Raw genomic sequence first — 20,452 nt, forward strand, 5'->3', positions numbered from 1 at the left:
ATCCCATGTGAGCGCTGGTTCGAGTCCACTGATCCAGCTCTCTGCTATGGCCTAGGAAAGCAGTAGAAGATGGCCCAGGTCCTTGGGGCCCTGCACCTGCATGGGAGACCCAGAAGAAGCTCCTGGGGAGTGAACCAGCAGATGGAAGACCCCCCTCTCTCTCTGCCTTTGCCTCTCTGTAACTTTCCCTTTCAAATAAATAAATAAATTGTTAAAAAAAAAAAGGGGGGGGGAGGACACAAATGTAAAGCCCAATCTCTGACCTGTCTGCTACATGCCCATATTTTAGCAGCTGGCTACTGAGCGGCCACAACCACAATAGAAAAGGTGACAGCTTTTTCCCATAGGTTCCTAAGATAAGCAGGCTTAGAAGGACAGTTTTAGTATGTACATGGGTCAAACTAACATGCAGCACCTTCAAAATCTGTCAACCTATATATATATATTTTTTTATTTGACAGGTAGAGTTATAGACAGTGAGAGAGACAGAGAGAAAGGTCTTCCTTCTGTTGATTCACTCCCCTAATGGCCGCTATGGCTGGTGCTGCGCTGATCCGAAGCCAGGAGCCAGGTGCTTCCTCCTGATTTCCCATGCGGGTGCAGGGACCCAAGGACGTGGGCCATCCTCCACTGCCCTCCTGGGCCACAGTAGAGAGCTGGACTGGAAGAGGAGCAACCAGCACTAGAACCCAGCGCCCACATATGGGATGCTGGCGCCGCAGGTGGGGGATTAACCAAGTGAGCCACAGCGCCGGCCCCCCAACCTCTATCTAAAGCTGTTACACTATACAACATTCCCCAACACTTTTATATCGGTGCTATCAAAAGAACCAAGACAAACATCAATACATACACCTTCTTCCCTTGAAAACTTGTAATTTACTAAATCAAGAAGCCAACTTAGCTGCTAGTTTCTGAAGGAAAAGGTAAATGGTACTAGGCAAGTATTTTCCTTAGAAAGGGGAGAGAAGGGGTCGGCACTGCGGCATACCGGGTTAAGCCACCACCTGTGGGCTGGCGTCCCATATGGGTGCCTGTTCAAGTCCCAGCTGCGCCACTTCTGATCCAGCTCCCTGTCAATGTGTGGGAAAGCAACAGAACATGGCCTGAGTACCTGGCCCTTGCACCCACATGGGAGACTCAGAAGAAGCTCCTGATCAGCCCAACTCTGGCAATTCATTCCCACCTGGGGAGTGAACCAGCAGATGAAGATCTCTGCCACTCTGCCTTTCAAAAAAAAAAATAAAATAAATAAATAAGTCTTAAAAAAAAAAAAAAAAAAAAAAAAGCTGGAGCAGGAGAGAGAAGAACAGGCAGTTAAATCCTGGTTTGGTCTGGTCATAAGCAATCAAACCAGCAGACGAAAGTACTGATGCCTAGCAGGATATTCTATTAATTAAAAACAGGTCAAAATTGCCTTGCTAGTTTAGTATATACGGGTCAAGTTTTGCACTATCCTATTAAGACTACTAAAGATAGAGTATGGCTTGAGGCCAGCATTGTGGCGCAGTAGGTTAAGCTACCACTTGTGACACCAGTATGCCATATCGGAGCAATAGTTTTTGAGTCCTGGTTGCTCTCCTTCCTATCTAGCTCCCGGTTAGTACATCTGGGAAGGCATCACAAGATGGCCCAAGTATTGGGCTCTTCCACCCATGTGGGAGACCAGGATGAAATTCCTGGATTCTGGCTTCAGCCTGCACAGAGCTGCTTTTTGTGGCCATTTGGGGAAGGAACCAGCAGACGGAAGATCTCTGTCTCTCTCTCTCCTTTCTGTCACTCTGCTTTTCAAATAAGTAAATCTTGGGGAAAACAAAACAAAACAAACCAAAAAAAAAGGACCTGAGTAGACATCTCTCCAAATAAGCACATGAAAATACGCTCAACATCCTGTACTCACCCAGGAGATGTAATCAGATCCCACTCACACTCACTAGGATTGTTGAATATGTGGGGGTATCTAACTATGAGAGTTACTATTAAACAGAGATACCATATGCCCCAGGTATTTATCCAAGAGAAAAGAAAACATGTTCATACAAAAATCTGTAGGGGCTAGCATTGTAGTACAGCAGGCTAAGCTACTGCTTGCGATGCCAGCGTCCTATATTGGAGAGCTGGTTCTGTTCCAGCTGTTCCACGTCTAGTCCAGCTCCCTGCTACTGTGCCTGGGAAGGCAGCAGATGATGGCCCAAGGACTTGGGGCCCTGCACCCACATGGATGGAATTCTTGGCTCCCAGCTTTGGCCTGGGCCAGTCCTGGCTGTTCTGGCCATTTGGGGAGTGAATTAGAGGACAGAAGATCTTTCTCTCTGCAACTCTGCCTTTCAAATCAATCAATCAATCATCAATCTAAAAAACAAACACAAAACCCAAAAACCTGCAGACATTGGATCATAGCAGCACTATTCCTGAGAAAATTTCATCTTTAAAATTTATTTTTAAATTTATTTCAGAGGGGCGGTGCTGCGGCATAGGAGACTAAGCTTCTACCAGTGGCGCCAGCATCCCCTGTTGGGCCCCGGTTCATGTTCCAGCTGCTCTTCTTCTGATCCAGCTCTCTGCTATGGCCTGGGAAAGCACCTGGGTGGGAGACCCAGAAGAAGCTCCTGCTTCGGATTGGCCCAGCTCCTGCCATTGCAGCCATTTGTGAAGTGAACCAGCGGATAGAAGACTTCTCTCTGTCTCTGCCTCTGTCTATAACTTTACTTCTCAAATAAACAAATAAAATCTTAAAAGGACCCAAGGACTTGAGTCATTCATTACCTGCTGCCTCCCAGAGTATGCATTAGCAGGAACCTTAACTGGCAGTGGAGCTAGGACTTGAACCCAGGAACTCTATGGGGCATCCAATCAGCATCTTAACCAGCAAGCCAGACAACCACCCATGCATTACTCTTAACCTACAGGTGGAATCAACCTAAACTTGCATTAATGGACAAATGGATAAACAATGTGGTATATTCAAGCACAATATTCAGATGCATAGTATAATGTAGATAAAAAATCAGCCAGATAACAAAATGATAACTACTGTATGGCCACTTAGAGACAGAAAGCACAATGCTGGCTGTCAAGAGGAAATGGAGAGTCACTCTTTTTTTTAATTTTGGACAGGCAGAATGGATAGTGAGAGAGACAGAGAGAAAGGTCTTCCTTTTTGCCGTTGGTTCACCCTCCAATGGCCGCCGCGGCCGGCGCACCGCACTGATCCGAAGCCAGGAGCCAGGTGCTTCTCCTGGTCTCCCATGCGGGTGCAGGACCCAAGGACTTGGGCCATCCTCCACTGCACTCCCTGGCCACAGCAGAAAGCTGGCCTGGAAGAGGGGCAACCGGGACAGAATCCGGTGCCCCGACCGGGACTAGAACCCGGTGTGCCGGCGCCACAAGGCAGAGGATTAGCCTGTTGAGCCACAGCGCCGGCAAGCCGTTCATGGACCCGCATGGGAGACTGGGAGAAGCACCTGGCTCCTGGCTTCGGATCAGCGAGATGTGCCGGTCGCAGCGGCCATTGGAGGGTGAACCAACGGCAAAAAGGAAGACCTTTCTCTCTGTCTCTGTCTCACTATCCACTCTGCCTGTCAAAAAAAAAAAAAGGAAAGAAAGAAAAAAGAAAAGGAATGGCTCAATCACTGAGCGCCACAATGAATTCCCAGAGCAGCAGTTTCCCAAGTGTGGTCAGGGGACCTCTTTCGGTTTCTCCACTTCTGTGTGGCAAAGGACAGGAGCACAAAGTCAAACCACCTAGGAGGATGCTTTCTGCTTATTTTCCCCAGTGTCATTCATGAGCTTCCTAGAAACTACAGAAATGTGATACTGCAATAAAGTGAACAGTGCCCTAGTCTTAATTTTGAGTCCATTCTCAACCTAAACAATCTTATCAATTCACTTAGATGAGCTCCCTACAGCGGTCACATTCAGGAAGCAGGAAGCAGAATGGTGAGGGCACGCCCGGTGGCACTGACGCTGAGGACCCAGAATGGAGCCCCTCCCACTGCGATCCAGCTCCTCGCTAATGCTCACCCTGGGAAGCCAGCAGAAGATGGCTCAAGTAGCTGGGGGCTCCGGCGGTCGTGGGAGTGAATCAGCAGATGGATGGAAGATCTTTCTTTCTCTGCTTTTCAAATAAGTAAAAATGAATACACTAAAATAAATGAATAAATAAAATTGTTGTTGGCAGAGGCTGAGGAAAGAACTGAGCGTTTAACGGGTATAGCATTCCAGCTGGCAAAGCTGAAAATGTCCTGGGGACAGGAGGTGATGCTGCACACAACGTAAATGCATCTAAGGCCCAAGAACTGCACACTCACACAGTACACTTGTGTATTCCACAGTTAACACACACACACACACACACGCACAGCGGGCATCTGGTGCACTGGCTGACATGGCCTGGGTTCGAGTTCCAAATCTGCTTCTAATTCCAGCTTCTTACTAATGTATCCTGGGTAGCAGCAGGTGATGGCTCAACTACTTGGGTCCTTGTCACCCATGTGGGAGACCTAGAAAGGATACCAGGCTCCTGGCTTAGATCTGGCCCAGCTCTGACTGTTGGAGGCATTCTGGGAGTGAATCAGCAGATGGAAGGTATCTCTCTTTCTGCTTTTCAAACAAAATAAATATTTAAAAACATCCATTCCTTATGGCTTTATTATTCTGTTTATTAATTATTCAAAATGAGTAAGTGACTAGTTTTAATTTCTAATAATGTAATTATCTATAATTTATACAAAGGCTCTCAAGGACCACTACATTTCTTTATCTACTTTGAGGGACATAAAGGCAGACAAAGGGAGGGCAAAAGTTTTTATACAGCCAGAGACAACCATCAGGGATTCTCTACATAATATATTAAGTGACTTACTTTAGAAAACTGTAATATAGATTTCAATTTCTGAAATTACACCAAAGCAGTCTACTAAAATTAGTCTTTAGGACAGCTACCATTTTTTAAGATTTATTTTTTTATTTGAAAGAGTTGGAGAGACAGAGAAAGAGATCTTCCATCCACTAGCTCACTCTTCAGATGGCCACAATGGCCAGAGCTGGGGCCAGACGGAAGTCAGAAGCCAGGAGTTTCTTTTGGGTCTCCCACGTGGCAGGGGCCTAAACACCTCGACCATCTTTGGCTGCTTTCCCAGGCCACTAGCAGGGAGCTGGATGGGAGGTGGAGCAGCCAGGACTCAAACTAGCGCCCAAGTGGGATGTCCACACTGCAGGTGGCAGCTTTACCTGCTATGCCATGATGCTTCCCCCAGGACAGGTATCTGTTAGCCTAGGGCATTTACAGAAGTGACCTTAAACAGGGTGTCTGGTTCAAGGTCACTCTGTAAATGATACATTTGGGGGCAGCCCTATGGTGGCAGTGGCTGCTCCACTTCAGATCCGGCTTCCTGCCAATGTGCATGGGAAGGCAGAGGATGGCCTGAGCACCTGGGCTCCGTCCATTCATGAGAGACCAGCACAGAGTTCCTGGCTCCTGCTTTCAGTGTGGCCCAGACCTGGCTTTTGCGGCCATTTGGGGAATGAGCCAGTGGATGGAAGATCTCTCCTGGCCTTTCAAATTAACTGATTTTTAAAAAGAAATACTTTGTTCCCAAACATCCCAGAGGGTTTATAAACCCCCTGTGATTTCTCTATATTTGCCATTTCTTCTCAGCCCAGTACTTAATTCTCCCAGACACCTTACCCAGGCCATTTGATACTGCCCATTGTTAACTCTGCTCCTCCCAGCAGCACTCAGTAGGATCACACACGACTCCTGATGCCTTCATTTCACTAATATCACCAGCTTTTCAACAATTCATGTATCACTTGACAACACATTCTTCAACCTGAACAGACCTAGAAAATTTCATTCCAGGGGCCGGAGCTGTGGCACAGCGGGTAAAGCCGCCACCTGCAGTGCCGGCATCCCATATGGGTGCTCCACTTCTGATCCACCTGGTGCTCCACTTCTGATCCAGCTCTCTGCTCTGGCCAGGGAAAAGCAGCAGAAGATGGCCCAAGTCCTTTGGCCCCTGCACCCGCTTGGGAGACCCAGAGGAAGCTCCTGGCTCATGGCTTCGGATCAGCACAGCTCTGGCCATTGCGGCCATCTAGGGAGTGAACTAGCGAATGGAAGACCGACCTCCCTCTTCTTCCTTCCCTCTCTCTGCCTCTCAAATAAATAAATCTTAAAAAAAAAAAAAAAGAAAGAAAGAAAGAGAAAATTTCACTCCAACTCCCAGTTTTTCAAATGAGACTGAGGGACAGACAAGTTGGCGATCTGCTCTGACCTCTCCCGGAGCTCACTGAGAGTTCGCTTTCGTCTACTTTGGCCCCCTTAGCCTCCTTCTCTCTCTTAAAGAGCACTCCTTTGGATTTAAACCTTTTTTCTACGCTTCTGTGGTTCAGTAACCTCAATGCAGTAGTCTCCAAGAGTCAGAGTTGTCCACCGTGGAGTATTCTGTGCCACTGAACAAACAGTACAGCTATCTGTACCCCAATACACTCTAGGAAAAGCAAAGAGGACGTGGAGGATCTCTGCCATCTTGGATAAAATTTCTGGCTATCCTTCAAGGTCACTCCACTCTACAGTCTCCTGCAGTAAAGTCCGCTGTGCCTACTACCTTCACCCAATTCTCTTTCCTTTTTAACAAAGAAGAAAAAAAGAAAACCCTGTTTTAAAAGGCATGTTTAGAAACTTTAAACGTACCTCTTCTTGTGTTATTTCAACAGACTCCTTATCCAACTGCCAATATGTCAATTATATATCCTCGTGGTCACAAGCCCGATCCGTCACTCCGTTGTCTGAGAGACTGGACTGGCTGGACACCAAGCGCGAGTCCTGGATGCTGCCACATGCACACCACTCCAAACCCCTCACCGTGTCCCTACTGTCCACCCAAAGAGGAAGCCCTCACTACCAACCCTTACAGACGACAGTGCCCATCGTCCGGGTTCTCTCCTCCAACAGCTCTGCACACTCCGCTCTGTTGCACTGAAGCCTGCTCCCCCCAAGCCAGCCCTATTCTGTGTATTTCTTCAGCTTGGGATACTGACACCCCCCTACCCCCATGCTCAACCCCAAAGCCACGATTCTCAGTGAGCCTTCCTAGAGGCTTCTGTTTCCTTCAACCCACCCAGAATTTTGTTCAGTCATCTTTGGGAATCACCTTGTATTCTGGACGTCTGGGAATTTCTCACACGCACTTGGAACTATACACTACTGGACGGCAAAGCCATGGCTCTCCGCCTGTTCACACTGCACACAGGAAGCTCTCGTTTATGGCTGCCAACTCAGAAATGTGTTTTCCCAGGGTATTTTTCAGACGGGCCATCAAGCCGAAATGAGTCTCTTAAACCATGTTACTAATAAAATGTTTTACTTACACATTAGTGTCTCATTAATCAGGCTAACCTCTTGCTTCCTCACAGCATTTAAAAAAGAATGTCCTTATTTCAGGGTTCTCTCCTGCGAACCATCTGCCTGAGAAGCCCGGCCTCACTGAAGCACTATCGATTCAGCCAAGTCCCCTCCACTTACCCAAAATTCGTTGACAGCCATAAAATGAAACAAACATTTCTTTGGCTCAGCGCTAACTGGCTAGAGAACAGGAAGAACCTAGGGCTAATTCTGAGTTGTGGCAGGGTAACTAACACATGGCAAAGTAATAACCGAACAGAGAAGAGTGTGAAAGCTGCTGTGAGAGCGCCTGAAACCCGCACAGAAAACTTGAGAAATGGAACTCTCCCTGGTAACAGACGATGCCCTCCATAACCACTGGGCGTGTTGAAGTGAAGGCTCCCAACCCTACTAAGCTGGCAAACTCGCTGGACACAAAGCATTCACGTCTTCCTTTATGCCCAGCAGGAGCTACAGGCTAAGGACACGCGGATGAAGTGAGCAGTCTCGCCTTCCCAAAGTGCTCCCCACTACAGTGCACTCTGTATTGCCCCCCAATTATCAGCTATTTCCATCAGACATGATTTTATGTTATCTGCCATTTATAGGAGAAAAAGACGGGTTTAAAAAAGAAATTTTTTTTTCCTAGGGTGGAGAAGCAAACAGTCTGATGGACGGAGATGTTAACAGGCAAAAAAAATTTTCTTCTACTCCCTTTTGAAAAATCCCCAACCCAGCCCCCTAAAACACGCTGTGGAACAAACACGTGCATGGCCGGCAAGGCTCTTGTCAAAGCGGCCCCTGGAGAGGGGCAGACGCCGACCGAGCGGCACCGACACTCCGGGACACAATGCTAGCATTTCAACGCTGCACACTTATCTCCCGGATCAGAACGCGCTTCGCCATGACAAAGCTAAAACTGTCCGCTCTCGCTAGTAACGGTGAATCACCGGGGCCACCCACTCCGCCCAGCAGCCGCCCTGACCCTGGGCAGTCCAGAACCTGGAAAGCACCAGAAGCGGGCCCGGGGGCACACGCCAGCGCCTGGGGACCGCGAGGCGACGGGAGCCACCAGCCTGTGCCCGCGTCGCGTGCACCAACCGCCCCCCGCCCCGCCCCGCCCCACCGGGCAGCTCCCACTCGGAAAAGCGGCGTGCGCGCCTCGTGCCACCTGCTCAGGGCCCGCGGCGCTGCCCCCACCGCCAGGCGCCCGCACAAAGGGAGCGCAGGGGCCGCCCCGGCCCGCCCCACTCACCAGCACCGTGGTGCAGATGGCCCGCAGCTCCGACTCCACCTTCTCCCGGTAGTCCTTGATGAGCTGCAGCTTCTTGTCCGACGTGTCGGTCTTCTGCTCGATGCTCGAGATGACCCTCCAGGCGGACCGGCGGCCCCCGACCACGTTCTTGTAGGCCACCGAGAGCAGGTTGCGCTCCTCGTTGGACAGCTCGGCGCCCTGCTCCGTCACGGCCTTCATGCAGGTGGCCATGTCGTCGTAGCGCTCGGCCTGCTCGGCCAGCTTGGCCTTCTGGATCAGCTCCGTCTTCTCCATGGCGGGCGCCGAGCACGAGCGGGTCGCGACGAGGGCCTCGGCGAGGGCTGCGCGGGGCGGGGCGGCGGGCCGAGGACAAAAAGGAGGCCGGGCAGCGTCAGACAATGCGGCCCGCCGCCCGCCGCCCGCTTTTGTCTGCGCGCCCGCCGCCCGCGTGCGCCCCCCTCGCCCTCGCCCCCGCCCGCCGCCCCGCGCCCCGCGCCCCGCGCCCCGCGCCCCGCGCCCGCAGCAGGGCCGCTCCCGCCACGCGCGCCCCAAGATGGAAGCGGCCGTTGGCGCCGCACCTCGCCGCCGGGAGCCGTCCCTGAGGGAGACGGCGCCGGCACACGGCCGCCCCCGGCGCCGCGCCCCCCCGGCCCGGCCCTACGGGCCCCCGCGCGGCCGCAGCAGCCCCGCGGGCCGCCCCCGGAGCTCACCTTCACGTCTCGGCGGCCGCGACGCGAGTCCCACCACTTTGATCTGCCTTGGGCTTTAGCCGAGGACCCTCCCGTCTCAGCCTAGCCCGCGGCCGAGCGGCGGGCCGCCGCCCAATGGCGCGCCGAGCCTCCCCGCGGAGTCCCGCCTCCCGCCCCGCGGCTGGCCAATGAGGGCTGAGCGCGCGGAAGGGGGCGCGAGGGGCGGGACGAGAGGCGACGCGGCGGCTCGGAGGGTGGGTCGGCTTGGCCAAGCTCGGTTGGCCGGCAGGCTGCGGCTTCGGCCACGGGGTTTCCTCCAATTAGATCCAGGGTACAAGGACGTCACTGTTGCCATGGCGATGCTGTTACCCACTCGCCTCTCCTCCCCGCCGCCGCGGCGCCCCTGGGCGCGGCGCGCGCGACCCCCGCGACCCCCGCGGCAGGGTGCGGGCGCCCGGCCGGGCTGGGGGCCGCACCTCGGAGGGAGGCCGGCTCTGCCCCCACCGCCCTGCCTGTGACAAAGGCGCAGCCCAGCCTGTCTAATGACGTCGCCCTCAGGGCTGCGAATTAGCGAGAACCCCATCCCCGTCGGGAAGGGGAGTGGGCTCCTGGGGGAAGCGGAGCAGGAGAGCTGGGGGCTCCAGACGGGCGCCCCGAGCCCCCGTGCTTGCAGGCAGGCGGGGGTCCCGGCGGCCCCGGGCGGGTGGTCGTCTTTATAGAGAAGTGGGAGATGCCCTGGGCGCGCAGCTAGGGCCGGGACGCCCCTGCAGTGTTCGAGGTTCCCCCCCCACCCCGGGTTATTCGTGTTTTTCACATCGTCGTCTTCGGTGCCCGCGCGCCTTATTTTTGCAGAGCTAAAACTCGCGCCCGCGTGTCCACTCCTGGTTTTTCTCCTCGTGGGGACCGCGCTTCTGCAAGGGAGTCCCTTTAAACCGTCCCCTCCCCGCGGCACCGCCCAGTCCCCCGCGCTCCACCCACGGTGGCCGTGGGGCTGGGCTGGGGAGGGGGCTGCTTCTGCAGCCTCCTCCCGTGGACGGAGGCTCCCGGAGCGGCGGGGACCCCGGCTCCAGGACGCCCAGGGGGCGGGCGATGGTCAAGGACACCGCAGGTGGGAAGCAATCCGAGAGGGGAGGATCTGAGAGCAGGGGCAGGTGGGGGGAGGCTGCCTCCCGGCTGCCCCTCCCTGTCCCGACTGCTGAAGGTCGCTTTGTGCTCTGGCGGACAGGGGCGGCCCGGGTTGGAAGCGGCCTGTGTCCTCCGGTAGAAATGTCTTTCTGTCTCCCAGCCTCCCGCTGCAGGGCCCTGCTGTTATTTCTGGAATCCGCGGGGCTGGGACTGCACACACACGAGTGTTTATGGCCCTGTGGGCTGGGCTGGGGTGGAGCCCGACACTGAGAGATCCCTGTGCACAGGGTTTGCAGGGGGAAGTTCAGATAAAATGCCTTCTCTATGACCCACGGGTTTCAAGCTTGCCAAAATCAGACACAGTCCCCGGCAAGGAAGGGGGTGGGGGGTGGGGTGGGCAGAGACCCTTGAGAGGGGGTGGCCAGGGGACTGAACCTCTGTAGTAGGGAGGAGGGCGCTGGAACGCCCCACGCTCTGTCGGAAAGCTGGGCTGACCTTGTCGGGTTTTCCTGCCGCCGCCTCTGTACCGTGGTCCCTGACATCTCCGCTGTAGTCCCATCAAATATTGACTCGGCGCCTGCTCCTCCGCCAGCCGCGACCTTCCGGAATCATGGGCGGAAGCTGCCTTGAAACAGGGATGCAGCGTTTGGGGAGGTTCCGGGGGTCAAAAGGGGTCTGTCCGCAAAGGAACTTAGGCGGGAGGGTGAGGCGGTCCCGGGTCCCAGACAGCGTTAACACGCGTGGAGCCATGGCATGCACATAGCGCTCTTCGGCGTCTCAGCAAAGATGACCTCATTTGATCTGGCAACTGCCACGCCAAGGCAGACCCATGACGATCACCAGGTCACAGGTAAGGCAGCTGAGGCATGGAACTGTGGCCCAGGTCACACAGCCGGGAGTGGCACAGCAGATCCCGCCGATCCAGGAGGACTGGGTGCTGGAGATGGGTGCTGAAGCCTCTTCTTCCAGCACCCCAGCGGCTGCCCCCCAAGCCCTGAGGGATCCGGCCACCACGTGTCCTCTAGGGATGTGCCCACGTACCTATGCAGCATGTCACACGTCCCGTCCGAGAGCTCCAGGGAACGGACAAAGAGGCCCCAGCGAAGTTGCTGCCTTATTCATTTGAGGTTCTTGTTGTTTTTTCCTAAATTACCTGGTATGAACATGAGGGAGGACACACTGAGCTGGAGCCACAAGATCCCAAATCCCAGCCCTGCTGTTTGTCTGTGATTTGACCACCGGCGCCTTGATGTTCTTGGAACCTCAGTTTCCTGTCCCCGTAACCCTTAGGAAGAATCCCACATCTCCTGGTGGGTACTGCGGGAGCTGCCACACCGGCGGCCTCTAGCCAGTGTGCAGCGAGCAGAGTCTGCCCACCCCTTTCCCTCTGCGTGGGGATGGAGCGTGGGGCACTGAGAGATGGCTGACTTGCCTCTAGGACCCTTTGCGCCTGTGAGTGAAGGTTTCTGCCTTGAATCGTTGTTGTCGTCAGTGGAGCTAAGGGCCGGCAGCATGGCTGCTTGCAGGGTATTCCTGGGTGAGCTGACTCGGTGGTTCATCTGCCCCCACCTGCCATGTGGCAGCTGCTCCCTGTTCCCCTGACCTCTTCCCTGCCTCCAATAAAAGCAAGTGGGACCCCCCCCCCCACAATGTCCTGCAGTTATCATCAGCGCCTCCATGCCGGGGACAGTTAAGGAGCTGTCTGCACTCCCCACCCATAGGTGCTGAACGAGAACCTGTGGAGGCAGGGATCCGAGGACAGTACAGGCAGCCTGACCTGGAAAGCCCCCCCCATCCCGAGACCCCCAGCTTCCAAGCCAGACTTCCTTTATTCCATGCGATGGGCACTCCCATGTGCCCCTTCAGCTGGGTCACTGCGCCCAGATATGCAGTCAAGCAAGGTGCTGGGTGCTTCTGGGAGGGAGTCTTGAATGAGACTCACGTTGCCGTCAGGGGACTCTGCGTAAGCAGATGGCCCTCCCTCGCGTGGGTGGGCCATATCCAATCCGCCGAAGGGCCGACTCCAGCAAGAAGGCTGGTTGTCTCTGAGCAAGAGAGACTTCTGCAGCTGTCAGCCTGGTCCGCAGCCAGGGTCTCCCTGGGTCAGCAGCCGATGGCTGCACACTGGAACTGGGAGGGCAGCTGTCCTTGGATACCTCCGTAACTGTGCGATCAGTTCCTTATAATCTCCTTCTCTCGACAGACAGATAGATAGATAGATATAGATAGATAGATAAAGATAGATAGACACACATTTGTGTGCGTGTGTGTATTCTAAAGGATATATATGAAGGTACTTTGAAAAGTTTGTGCAAATGGAAGTAACAGATAATGTGCTGTTCCCATGAACTTGTTGAAGACCGTTCGTATAGTCTATGGGTTTGATCGCTCTGGAGAACCCCAATACATTCAGCGTTTCCCCTCAGCAGCGATGTGAATGTCTTTTATCAGCTTGACGAGTGCGTCCATGACCTGTCAGTCTCTCCTCGCTCCCTTGTGCTCCTCCAGGGTCAGGGGTTTGGCTTTGGCCTTGTCTGCCCCGTGCCCTCTCCACGGCTGGCTGAGGTTGGCTCCAGTTGCCCCCGCCGGCCAGCTGGTTGGACTGCGGCTCACAGGTTAAATCGGTGAGCTTTCGATTTAAGATTCACAGACAGGTCTGCCCGACTTCCACCCGCCCCTGCCACCATCGCGACTCCGCACTGCCTGCCGTGGGGGACAGGAGCTCCGATGTGTGTTGACCGGGAACAATGTTTAGTTCCTGGAGCTGGTGGGTGGTTAAATATATGTCTACTGGTGAGTCAGGGACTGATTTTGTTTTCCTGTGGAAGGCTCAGGACTTCTGCAGCGGGGGAGGCCCTTGTCTGGCCATGTTTCTCTCTCCTCCCTTCCCACTGTCGGTGTCAGACTCCCAGTGGGGAGGGTCCATCTCATCTCCCTGTCCCTGGTGGCTTCCCTGACCCACAGCAGGTGTGCGCAGCGAAGGTTTGCTCTGCGAATGCACCTGGGCCAGCGGGGGATGCTTTTCCAACAACACTGGTCATTGGATGTGTGTCACCATATACAGTGCCTGGAACAGTGGGAACCCCACACAGTGGAAGCCTCCAGAGCAGAGATGCGTGTTCGGCAGACACTCCGTATGTACCGTGTGCATCTGCTCACTGAGCACACTAAGGACCTCAAGGTTGTGCGGGAGATCCCAGAACCAGCAAGAGGCTGTCGCCAAGTGCAGGCACAGCAGGCTGCAGGGAGCTCTCTCCCAGCCCTAACAGCCTCCACCTCCTGTTCATCGTACCGCGTTTAGGGGTCTGCCATGTGCCAGATGCTGTCTTAGGGCTGGGGTTTCCAGAATGATTGAGGTACAGTCTGTGCCCACCAGGAGCCTGCCGGATAGCACAGAGGTAGGAGCCTAACCTGGGGGGGCAGGGCGGGGGGGGAAGGGCCCCTTTCTGTGTAGCTCCCTGATGCTCAGTGACATGGCTTCCCACCCCACAAGAATCCAGAGCTTTACCTTAGAAGCTAGGAGCAGGCTCACTCCTGGCTGGCGCTGTCCTCAGACGATTCTGAGTACAGGAAGAGTGCGGCTCGGGCCCAGCCTAGGCGGGTTGCCACGGCTTCCTAACCCATGCAAGGCGATCCCCTGGCAGGGCGGAGACAGCAAACCCGCATCAAGCGGATGAACCGCCGAAGGGGTAGGGGCCAGTTATTTGCAGAGCAATGGCCTGTGTGTCTCAGGCAGGGCTGAGACAATTAGCGAACAGCCTTCCTCATGGCAAACAGCGTTTATTGTGTTCTCATGTTTGGGTTGCTGCTGAAGAAGTCAGGCATAGCCACACATATGCATATTTCATATTCAGAGCGTTGGGATTTTGTTTTAAGGTTTTGGCACATAAAGCCACAAGCCCTCCACCTTCTCCTGAGCCGTGACTCATCTCCAGACAATTCGGGACAGTTGAATGGATGAAGGAGCACAGAACAGCTCCAGAACAATGCACACAGTACCGATTGTGTGCCGCTCACAGTCAGTGCCATGGGAGTCGAGAGATGGGAGACGTGAGTGTGGGCTGCAGCCATGAGAGACTGCGGGAACCAGAAGCTTCGCGGTGAAAGGGCTCGTCGTTGTAGGAAGCTGGGGGGCCGCCAGCCCGACACGGGGCTGCATGTGCACGCTGCCCGCTGGCTGGCAAGGGGAGGAAGCCGTGGGTGCTCCTCCTGGTGCTAGAGTTGGGTTAGGACACAGCTGAGCCCTGGGATAAGATGTGGGATTGGCGACCGCCCGGGAGGCGAGGCCGACTCTGTTCTCCCTCCTCACCCACTCGCGACCTTGTGCCATACCCAGCTCAGCCATCAAGTGCACAGGCATTGCCCCACGCCCAGGCCGTGCTGGAGAGGCGGACTGTGCCCCACCCTCTCCAGCAGGGACAGTCTTGTGCGGCACTGACACGTGAACTTGCTACCTAAATCCTAGCACCATCAGTCAGCGGCAGCTCAGCATTGTTAGACCCAGGAGCCAGGGGACCTGAGTTCAAGTGGTGGCTCTACTACTCCCTGGTGGTCTTGGGTAGATTACTTGGCCACTCTGTGCCTCAGTTTCCCTGTTTGTACTATGGATTGGTGACAGCAACGAGAGCTACCCATCGGGGGTTCTGTGATCTGATGAGGTCCTCTGAACACCCCTATCCTGTAAACTTCCCCATGGCTCCCTCTTCTCTGTGGGTCAGCCTCCTCTGGGCTTTGCTACACTGCCCTCCTGGCTCGTATCTTCACTGGGCTACTGATCAGACGTCTTGCAACTCCCACCCGAGTCAACGCTGCCTCTGCAGGAAGCGAGGTGAGCCCCCTCTGCCCTGTGCTCCCCAAAGGTACTACACTTGACTTTGCCCTGCAGGGTCTGCCTGCCCACTGGGTCCAAGACACTACGGGTGGAGACTCTGTCTCTGCCATTGGCCCGTGTGGCCCCAGTGGCTGGGAGAGCACTTGGCCGATGCTCCGTGGCCGAGTGGGCACCTTCATCCAGGCTGGGCAGAGAAGTCCCGGCCAGTGCACAGGGCCCCAAGGCCAGGGTGAGCTGAGGCTGCTGCTCAGGATGGTTCCAACGTCTGGCTGGGGCCCAACCGGCAGCTGGAAGCACCATGATTCTAGCTGGGAGGGGCTGGAAGATCCAGGCGGCCTCGACTACCCTCCTGCCCCTTGGTCACGCCCAGCCCTACGAACAGATTCCTACTCGCACTCGAAGGCCTGGCGGATGAGGACCCAGAGAATAAGAGTGTTGCAGAAAGAGCGCTTTGAATGTGAATGAACCCCAGGTTTGTTCGGGCAACTTCTCTTCTGGACTTCCTTCAACCGGGGTAAGCCCAGGTGAGAAAGCTGGGGGCCTCCAACATCTAAGCAAAAGACATAAAAGCTTGTTCATCCAGAGCTGCCCGGGGGAAGGGAGATGTCTCCACGTGCGCTGCTCAGCTATTAATATCCCATGAGGTGCTCTCTGCCCGGGACTGCGGCTGCGACCATCAGTGTTAATGAGCAGACGGCCTCCAGCCTCTCTCTCTCCCTGCTGCTGGTTCTGAAGCTCAGGGCGCAGCCAGCACACTGACAAAGCCGGCCGCAGCCTGACAGATCAGGCAGGGCACGCATTGCTGGAGTGTGTTCACACAGAATCCAGGGGCACCAGCTGCTGCCCTGAAATAAAGAGGAAATACAGCAACTTATACTTCTTTAAAAAAAAAAAAAAGATTTATCTATGTGGAAGGCAGAGTGGCAGAGAGAGAAAGAGATCATCTACCAAGCAGGTTCACTTCCCAAATGGCTGTAATGGCTGTAAAGGCCAGGAGCCAGGAGCTCCATCCTAATCTCCCATATAGGTGGCAGGGACCAAACTACTTGGGCCATCTTCCTCTGCTTTCCCCGGCGCATCAGCAGGGAGCTGGACTGGAAGTGGAGCAGCCGGGACACAGTCAGTGCTCTGATATGGGATGCTGTTGTCACACTGCCAGGCCCAGCTTGGACCTTCTTGAGCCAAAAGTCTTGGAACGTGACCCCGAATGAGAGACATTAAGAGAACAAGCAACAACAATAGAAATCTCAGGACACTGGCGAAATGAGGACTTCCCCCCCAGGCCAAAACCGGCAGTCTTGGGTCTTTGAGCCTGGAGCTGCTGCTGTGCCTACAAGCCCCGGAGACCAGTGGGCTGGTGCTCAGACTTGGCCTGGGAGTGATGAGGCGCAGGCCGGGATCTGGCAGCTCCTGTGCCCTCAGAGGTCTGGCCAACTCAGATGAGCTCACTGCTTCAGGACCTCCACTGAAAACACACTTAGCTGTGCTGGCTAAAACTTGTTAACACACCTAAGCACCTAGCAGACACTCAGAAAACACGTTTCCCTCCCCTTCCTGAAGACCAGGGACCTAGCTTGATCTCCATGAATTACTCTGTCAGTAGCTTGCTAGGAACACCTGACAGAAACCGACTGTAGTTGACTTAAATATCAGACTATTAAGGCTCACTGGCAAGTGAACTTGGCCATGAACTTGACCTTGACCATAATCACCCTGCAGAGCTTGCCCCAGAGAGATCCCCATGGCTTCTGCTGCTCGCTGGACAGCAGACCCGAGATGGTGCTACCCTGACTCCGTGGGCACTGCACCTGGGCCCTGCCGTCCACCCACTGAAGTCTGTGAAGCCGTCGCTGCTGCCGCTCCTGGGAGGGATTTTCTGCAGTCCTTGCTTCTTCGGGCCACTCTAGATGCAAAAACCCTGGTGTGGCACCTGGCCAAGCCTGAGTCACGGGCCACATCTGGCTGAGAGGTAAGTGCCAATGTAGGTGCCTGGAATGCACACCTTCCAACGAGGAACTAGAGTCCTGCAGCCAAGGAAGGGGCTTCAGAGGCGAGGCAGACCCCAAACGGCACACAGACCCTGCCGTGACGCTCGGGCGTCCACTCTCCATGGCAGAAAAAGCAATAGCCGGGGAGGGCAGATAGAACTGGAGCCGCGAAAGCCTTCGGCTGGACCTTGGAGCTGGGAAAGCCTACGGCCAGATCTTGCTGTCTTCTCTCTGGCAAAGAGGGGGGCCTTTGCTGACATTGATGCCCCCGCCTGCCTGGAAGGCTTTCCCCAGCTCGTACGTCCTCCTTGAAGACCCTCCAGGCTCTCCCTCTTTGAGGATCTAGTCCACCTCCGTGCCACCTCACACTTCCTAGAAACGCATCCTGTCCCTTCTGCGGGTCCTGGCAAGCTCCCCCTGGGGTACGGACAAAAACCCTATTCGCTGAGCTGCTAACAAACATTTCCCGAGCGCCCACCAGGCCACGAGAGACCGAGGGCACGAAGGTGAGGCCTGTGTCTCAGCAGAGGGACCTCTGGAGCACCGGGTGTGTGGAGGCCTGAAGTTTTGCAAGGAGGTGACCCTGTTTAAATGGCTGTTAAGATTCAGATGGGGGCTGGCACTGTGGCGTAGCGGGGTCTCCAGTTTGAGTCCCGGCTGCTCCACTTCCGATCCAGCTCTCTGCTGTGACCTGGGAAAGCAGTGGAAGATGGTCCAAGTCCTTGGGCCCCTGCACCCACATGGAGGACCTGGAGGAAGCTCCTGGCTCCTGGCTTCGGGTTGGTGCAGCTCTGGCCATTGTGGCCAGTTGGGGAGTGAACCAGTGGATGGAAAACCTCTCTCTCCCCCTCTCTGCCTCTCCTTCTCTCCTGTGTAACTCTTTCAAATAACTAAATAAATCCTTTAAAAAAAAGATTCAGATGGTCTGAGCCATTCAGGGGAGAGGAAAGAAGTGTATCGTAGAGAGAAGGACCGGCATAGGCAGGAGATGGAGAGAAGGGTGGTGTGCTTGGAACCAGCGCAGCCGGGATGGGGGATGTCTTCCCTTCCTGTGCAGGGAAGCGGGGGAATACCTGCTGTTTAGGGCCACAGCCATCAGCCATGTTGCCAGGGGCCTTGGGTGTCTCCCTGAGGGATGGGTGCTGCACCTGCAAGCGCAGGGAATCACCAGACACTGTATTCATCATTCACTGCGGTCAAATAGATATAACAGAAAGCTTACATGTGAAAACATTGGAGGGGCCGGCACTGAGGCATAGCAGGTTAAGGTGCCATATGCAGCACTGGCATCCCCTATAGGTGTCAAGTCTTCCTGTCCCTGCTAATGGCCTGGAAACGGCAGAGAAGATGGTCCACGAATTTGGGCCCCTGCACCCATGTGGGAGACCCGGAAGAAGCCCCTAGCTTTGGCGTGGCCCAGCCCTGGCTGTTGTAGCCACTTGGGGAGTGAACCAGAAGCAGGAAGATCTCTCTCTGTCTGTCTCTCTCTCTGTAATTCTGACTTTCAAATAAATAAATAAATAAATCTTTTAAAATACTTTGAGAGACAGAGAAAAAGAGGTCCCATCTGCTTGTTCCCTCCCCAGATGACAACAATGGCCAGGGCTGGAGCCAGGAGCTTGGAATGCCCATGTGGGCATCAGGAACCCAGTGACTGGAGCCATCATGGCTGCCTCCCAGGTCTGCACTTGCAGGAAGCTGGAGTCAGGAGCTGGAGCCAGGAACCAAACTCAGGCACTCCAGTGTGAGACATGGGCTTCTTTTAACTGCTCGGCCAAATGCTCACTCTCCATTGTAAATATTTAAAATTTTGAATTTTATTTGAAAGGCAGAGAGAGAGACAGAAAGACGAGAGAGAGAAAGAGAGAGAGAGAGACTGATTTTCCATCCACTGGTTCACTCCCTAAATGCCCACAGTAACTGGGGCTGGGCCAGGCAGAAGCCAAGAGTCTGGGACACCATCCGGGTCTCCCGTGTGGGTAGTAGGGGCTCAGCTATTTAAGCCGTCGCCTCAGCCTCCCAAGGTGTGCATTAGCAGGAAGCTGGGTTTGGCAGCAGAGCCAGGACTCAAACTTAGGCACTCTGATGTGGGATGCCGGTGTTCCAGGTGGTGTCTGAACCGCCGTGGCCAGCGCCTACCCCCTGATAGCCACTGCTACGAGCAGAGCATCGGCGCATGCACACTGCGGCACGTGATCACCACCACCCATCTCCGGGATTTCTTGATCCTCCCAAACAGAAACTCCGAACCTATTAGACACACGCTCCCCACTCTCCTCTGCCTCCGGTCCCTGTCCACCACCATCTTGCGTTCTGTCTCCACCCTCAGAAGCTTTTAAGCAGGAGGGTGACGTGATGAGGCTTTTTAGAAGAATCCCTCTGGCTGTGCTGGGGAAGGTAGGTTGGAGTTCGTGGGCTACAAAGTGGCTGCAGTGGACTCGGAAGAGCTGGGAGGGGGGATGGCGGCTGTGGTGGGGGTGGCCGATGGAAGGGGTGAGGGAGAACGCAGAGGCATTGATTGGGAGTTGAGAGCCGTCTGCTATTACTCCGAGGAATCTTGTTTTGTTTTCGCTGTTGACCTCTGCACCCTTCTTGTGTGAGGAGGAGAGATGATGGCGGTCTTACAAAATCGATTTTTAAATAATCTTCTGACCCTACTCGCGCACAAATATTTCAAATTTACAGCCTGTTGAGGTGGAAGATACATCCCCACGGCATTGCCGTCCGATGTCGAGACAATTCGGCAGATCTGACGGTTGCACACTTTGACCTGCCAATTTTTTTTATTTTTGACAGGCAGAGTGGACAGTGAGAGAGAGAGACAGAGAAAGGTCTTCCTTTGCCGTTGGTTCACCCTCCAATGGCCGCCGCGGTAGCGCGCTGCGGCCGGCGCACCGCGCTGATCCGATGGCAGGAGCCAGGTGCTTCTCCTGGTCTCCCCTGGGGTGCAGGGCCCAAGCACTTGGGCCATCCTCCACTGCACTCCCTGGCCACAGCAGAGAGCTGGCCTGGAAGAGGGGCAACCGGGACAGGATCGGTGCCCCGACTGGGACTAGAACCCGGTGTGCCGGCGCCGCAAGGCGGAGGATTAGCCTGTTGAGCCACGGCGCCGGCTGACCTGCCAATTTTATAAAAGAGGCATGATTGATTTACAGGAGTTTGTTTACACACAAAATG

At 54.9% G+C, this 20,452-nt stretch overlaps 1 protein-coding gene across 1 annotated transcript in view; it reads right to left on the minus strand.

The window, feature by feature from the left end:
• The window catches only part of YWHAQ (tyrosine 3-monooxygenase/tryptophan 5-monooxygenase activation protein theta), a 33,628-nt gene extending 24,188 nt beyond the window's left edge, over positions 1–9,440 (minus strand). The window contains exons 1-2 of the mRNA XM_062208942.1: positions 9,353–9,440; positions 8,643–8,983 (exon numbers count right to left, since the gene is read on the minus strand). Coding sequence (XP_062064926.1) covers positions 8,643–8,936 — 294 coding nt within the window. The 5' untranslated portion in view covers positions 8,937–8,983; positions 9,353–9,440. The remainder of the gene's footprint in view (positions 1–8,642; positions 8,984–9,352) is intronic.
• Between the last annotated feature and the right edge of the window lie 11,012 nt (positions 9,441–20,452).

Source organism: Lepus europaeus, chromosome 13 (genome assembly GCF_033115175.1).
Source record: "Lepus europaeus isolate LE1 chromosome 13, mLepTim1.pri, whole genome shotgun sequence".
NCBI lineage: Eukaryota > Metazoa > Chordata > Mammalia > Lagomorpha > Leporidae > Lepus > Lepus europaeus.